The sequence below is a fragment of the Leptonychotes weddellii genome, chromosome 14, assembly GCF_054177405.1.
Source record: "Leptonychotes weddellii isolate Sample4059 chromosome 14, ASM5417740v2, whole genome shotgun sequence".
Lineage (NCBI taxonomy): Eukaryota > Metazoa > Chordata > Mammalia > Carnivora > Phocidae > Leptonychotes > Leptonychotes weddellii.
This window is the reverse complement of record NC_138382.1, coordinates 60873736-60878933: the sequence shown is the minus strand read 5'-3', so window position 1 is coordinate 60878933 and position 5198 is coordinate 60873736. Positions and strand designations below refer to the sequence as shown.

General features: G+C 49.0%; 1 protein-coding gene across 2 annotated transcripts in view; it reads right to left on the bottom strand.

The window, feature by feature from the left end:
- GNG10 (G protein subunit gamma 10) overlaps positions 1–4052 on the bottom strand; it is a 35957-nt gene extending 31905 nt beyond the window's left edge. Inside the window, exon 1 of one of the 2 annotated variants that reach the window (XM_081803372.1) lies at positions 3899–4052. In XM_081803372.1, coding sequence (XP_081659498.1) covers positions 3899–3979 — 81 coding nt within the window. In that variant the 5' untranslated portion in view covers positions 3980–4052. The remainder of the gene's footprint in view (positions 1–3898) is intronic. The other variant, XM_006733475.3, reaches the window with a different exon arrangement.
- Between the last annotated feature and the right edge of the window lie 1146 nt (positions 4053–5198).

Genomic DNA, 5198 nt, shown 5'->3' with positions numbered 1-5198 from the left:
GTTGTTGCAGACTACAAAAACAGTCACAGTATTTTGCAGCTCCTCTCACCAAGAAGTAGAGTCTTTTTTTTTTTAATATTTTATTTATTTGACAGAAAGAGATAGAGCACAAGCAGGGGGAGCGGCAGGCGGAGGGAAAGGGAGAAGCAGACTCCCCACTGAGCAGGGAGCCCGATACAGGACTCAATCCCAGGACCCCATGATCAGGACCCGAGCCGAAGGCAGACGCTCAACCGACTGAGCCACCCAGATGCCCCAAGAAGTAGGGTCTTTACCTAAGACTCCTTGAATCTGGGTTGGCCTTGTGACCTGCTTTGACCAGGAAAATGTGGCAGAAATAATGGGCAAGTTCTAAGCTGTAGGTCTCAAGAGCCCTTGCTGCTACCTCTCTTGTTGTAATTGGAACTCTAAGACCATCTAATGAGTTCAGGCTAGCCTACTGGAGATCTTGTGGAGAAGATCATCCAGCTACCAACCAACCCTCCATTTGACTGCAGATGCGTGGAAGAGCCCAGCAAAGATCAGCAAAAGTACACAGTTGGGCCCAGCTCAAACTGTTGACTTAAGAACTGCGAATTAATGAATGTTGCTTTAAATCACTAAGTTTTGGAGTGTATTAGGCAGCACTGATAAATATTATTCTACCTTTCTTCTTAGCCTCCATCTGATGCAGATTTGTACATCGAGGCTTTCCTCACATTCCATTTTATGTGGACTGAGAAGGTGTTTTGTATAAAATCTCACTCCTATCATACTAAAATGGTTCCAGTTGCTGTTCAAGTATTACTACTAGTTTGTGTTAATTTTCCAAGCTTCTAAATAACTGGAAAATCAGCCCCTTATGTTATGGTTACCATCTAAGTTTCTAGAATGCTTTAGGAATTCTGGTTTCATTAATGTAGTAAGTTTTTATTATATAAATATAAAAACAAAATAATATTATCAAACTAATGGTTAAGCTTCCTTTTCCCTCAAAAGAAGTTCTGACATTTTCATGTTAATTATAACTGGAATTAATGGTTATATATAGCAGCTTTTAATTCACAGGAATTTAGAACCAATTATGCTCATGCTTACTATCTCTCCAACAGAGGGAACAGATGAACTCACACATGATGGGTAGAAGGAGACTATTCTCCAAGATCCCTGGAGAAATGGGACTAACTGGACCCTGGCCTAAAGAACATGGTCAAAAAGTTAAGACGAGTGGATATGCAGAGAAAATAAGAGAAGAATAAAAGTGGTCAGCATTTCTCTAGCACTTTTACAGGAAAAAGACTCTGGGGGTGGGGAGAGGGTGGAGTACAAGCCCAAACACTTAGAAGCTGTCATTTGCCATGGGAGGTAGGATACCCAAATTATATGGCTTTCCTTGGTTTGAGTCCATGCTCACCCAGCAACTTCTCAGAGATTTCTCCAAAACAGAGAAGGGGCCCTTGGAAGGATATCAAGCATTCCAATCACTGGGAAGGGATGCCCTCCATTATATGCTAGAAAACTGGTGTCCTGGTTTATTTACTAGTTAGCAAGTCTGCTAAAGAGAAGACATCTGTGGGTGTGCTGAGCGCATTCATTCATTATTGAGCCCTGCAATGAGGCAAACTAGACCCTGGAATGTTGTGACTCCTACTGCCTGAGAGAAGCCCACCAAACACCTGAAACCATACTACCATGAGAACACCTCACAAATAAGGTTATTATCTGTGTAACCTTGAGCAATTCACTTGAATTCTCTGGGTCTGTTTCATCACCCAAAATTATTTTTTAAATGTAGAAAATATCTCGCCCAGCTACTCACAAGGTAGGCAGGCATCTGGCCCACAGCTCTCCTTTTCCTCTCAGGTGCCAACATCATCCTGACCATATTCAACAACCCTAGTTTCAGTTCCCTGACCTCCTTTCCTCAGACAGCCTTCTCCTCAATGCCAACAGTTACAGCCAACACGTATAACTGCTCCACATCTGAAATTTTACACTTCAACTTCCTACTTTCTGATCACAATCTCTCCCACCCATCCAGAATGCTAGTTCCTTCTCACTACATCCCTTCTTTGACCTCAAGGAGAACTCCTCCTCCCCTTTTGCCCCGCCCATCACCAGGAGGCTGGCTCAGTTCCTTCTCTATCCGGCCTAAGTTTAGCCTCCTTCTGGCCAACCCCTCAAGCTCCTTGCCCTTTGCCCCCACTTCCATCTTTCTGGTATACCGCCTCTGCTAACCCACTACTTGGATCAACTACCATTCACCTTGGACACTCAGATTCCTGGGTGGCTAAGTGCTAGTGGAGAAAAAAAAAAATCCACAAGTAGGGCAATCAGTCTCCAATCTCAAAGGAGCTGGGTCTTCAGAGTCACAAGGTGTCTATGGATGTGCCTGTTAGGGGCTCCTCTCCCATTCCCATCAGCACTCTCTTCCACCCTCACTCTTGTGACTTCATTAGCTCCCTCCCCTTTGCCCTAGAAGAAAACTTGGCCTATTTCACAAAGAAAACTGTCATCATACAAGTCCTTAAGTCCATATGTCTAGAAACATCTATCTTCACACACGTCCTGATCTCCTTTCCTCCTATCTCAGAAGGTGCCCCTCCAAGCCATGTCCCCACAGGCAGACTGCCTGTCTCCTCTACCTCCAATTCTCCTTCTCTATTTGGTCCCCCTCAATCTAAAAATAGTTTGTTCCTTTCCCTCAACCTCGAAATAAAGCTTTTCATTTCCTAAATTAAAAAAAAGTTGTTTCCTCTTTAAAACCAGATTTCTTTTTTAAAAAGGCCTGTCTACCCTTTTACAATCTAGATTCTGCTTCTACTACTACATATGTTACTAAAACCTCTTCTGCATTCCATAACTCTCTTTACCTTGTTTTATAATCTTCACTATGGTCTGAAATTATTTTACTTATTGGCTAATGTGTTTATTGATGATCTTCGCCACTATTATCACCATATTCTCAGTACCTAGAATAGTGCCAACTACAGAGAAAAGGCACTATGGAGGTACATGGAATATCACAGCAGTGTTCATTCATACACACGAACATACATTCTATAAATAATGCTACCCTAGCTGCTCAACACAGTACACAACAGATGCTTTTCAATCAACTGACTAAACATTAGACATAAGAACTAAGCCCCACATTTTTGAAAACCCCTCCTTCCGTGCTTTCCCTTGGTTCTCCTCTCCTCTCAGCCATCTTTTGGCTGGTCCTGGGTTCCACACTCTGGTTTTTTCGTTAATAAATTTTTACTCCCATACATTCTCATGACTTCTTTCGGCCTTGTTCTCTGAGCCTCCAGCCCTACTTCGATATCTCGGCAAAGTCCACATGTCCAACACTGAACTCCTCATTCCGCGAACCCGCTCTCCCTCCTCTCTGCTGGGGCGAAGGGCAGCGCCCTACACCCGGTCACCACGCCAGAAACCTGAGCCCCGTCTTCCTCCGAGCTCTCGCTCTCGTCCCATCAATCCTTCACTAAGGCCGGTCCTCGTCGCCTCCGCAGGCCCGGACCGCATCCTCCCGAAACAGCCCAACCAGGCCGGCCCCGTGTCGCCCGCATCCCTGGCCTGCGCGCGTGCGCCCCGCTCCGCAGCCCCCACCCCGCCCCCACCCCGAGTTCGGGTCCGCACCGCCGACTGGGAAACGCCCCCAGGGCACTCGGCCCCGGCCACGCTCCGGAGGACTCGCCCTGCTCCCCCGGCCCACCAGGCCCGGCCTCCTCCTACCGGCCGCATCCCCGCCGAGGCCGGGCAGCTGGCCGGGACCGGGCCGCCGTCCTCACGGCCGCCCACCACGACCTAGCCGCGGCGAGGGGCAGCCGGCCTCTCCCCTCACGTCTCCCGGGCGACGGCGGGAGCGCGCCGTTACCGCGCCCTGAGGAAAGGGCGCCGCCGCCCGCCTCACCTTGATCCTCTCCACGCCGGCCTCCAGCTTGAGCTGCTCCACCAGGCGCTGCAGGGCGTTCACGCTGGCCCCGGAAGACATGGCGGCGGCACTGGGCTCCGAAGGCGGGGGAGCCGGGCTGCGGGAGCCGCGAGGCCCGGAGCGCGAGCACCGCCCCGGGGCGGGGAAGCCGCTGCGCCCGCCCCGCTGCCCCGCCTCTCCCGGTGGCCGTCCCCCGCGCGACAGGAGCTGCAGGTAAGCGATGGCGTCGGGTCCCGAGTCGCCCCTGATCTCTAAACGTGGTTAGTACCCGCAGCAGCGCCTGGACGCGGAGCGGCGCGGTGGGCCCATCTCCTCAGCGCCGCGGGTCTTCCGGAGGGGTTGGGGGCTTTGGGGCTCGGGAAGGTGGAGACGCACTCCTGAGAAGTCGGAACTGTGACTCCGTGTGGCTGGAGCCCAGGTGGCAAAGGAGTTGAAATAAGCTCGTGAAGGCTTCGGTGCCTTGCTGTAATGGGGCTGGGGGGAGAGGGAGGACGGTTGGTAGGAGCCCCTGAAACGGTAACAGGTCTGTGAGTCACCTGTTACTGTTCCGTGGGAATCCCGTCAGTTGACTCGGTAGGTAAGTAGGGTAAGCAGGGCTCAAATCCCAGGCCTTGACATCTTTCCAGAACCTATAGAAGAAAACTAACTTCAGCTTCCCCCACCCCCCGTCCCATCTCACCATTTAACTATAACATTGTTTCTGTTGTGCTGCATTCTTTTTTTTTTTTTAAGATTTTATTTATTTTATCGGAGAAAGAGAGCAGGGGGAGGGGAGAGGGAGAGAATCTCAAGCAGACTCCACCAGGGGGGGGCTGACCTGACCCGAAGGCAACTCTTAACTGACTGAGCCACCCGGGCACCCCTCTTTTTTTTTAAATTCTGTACATTAGTTTGTTTTACAAAACCGCCATCATTACTATATGTAAAATGTATGTTTTGTGTTAAATTTTTTCACTTAATGTATTGTGCATATTGCCTTTATCATTGTACACCATTGTACAGTAGTAGATCCTTGAGCAACACAGGTTTGAACTGTGCGAGTCCACTTATACTTTTTTTTTTCAGTACAGTACTGAAAATATTTTCTCTTCCTTATAATTTTCTTTTTTTTTTTTTAAGATTTATTTATTTGAGAGAGAGAGAGAGAGTGGAGGGGCAGAGGGAGAAGGAAAGAAAGAGATTTCCTGCAGAGCATGGAGCCCAACTCGGGGCTGGATCTCAGCACCCTGAGATCATGATGAGAGCCAAAACCAAGAATCAGTAGCTCAACCAGCTGAGC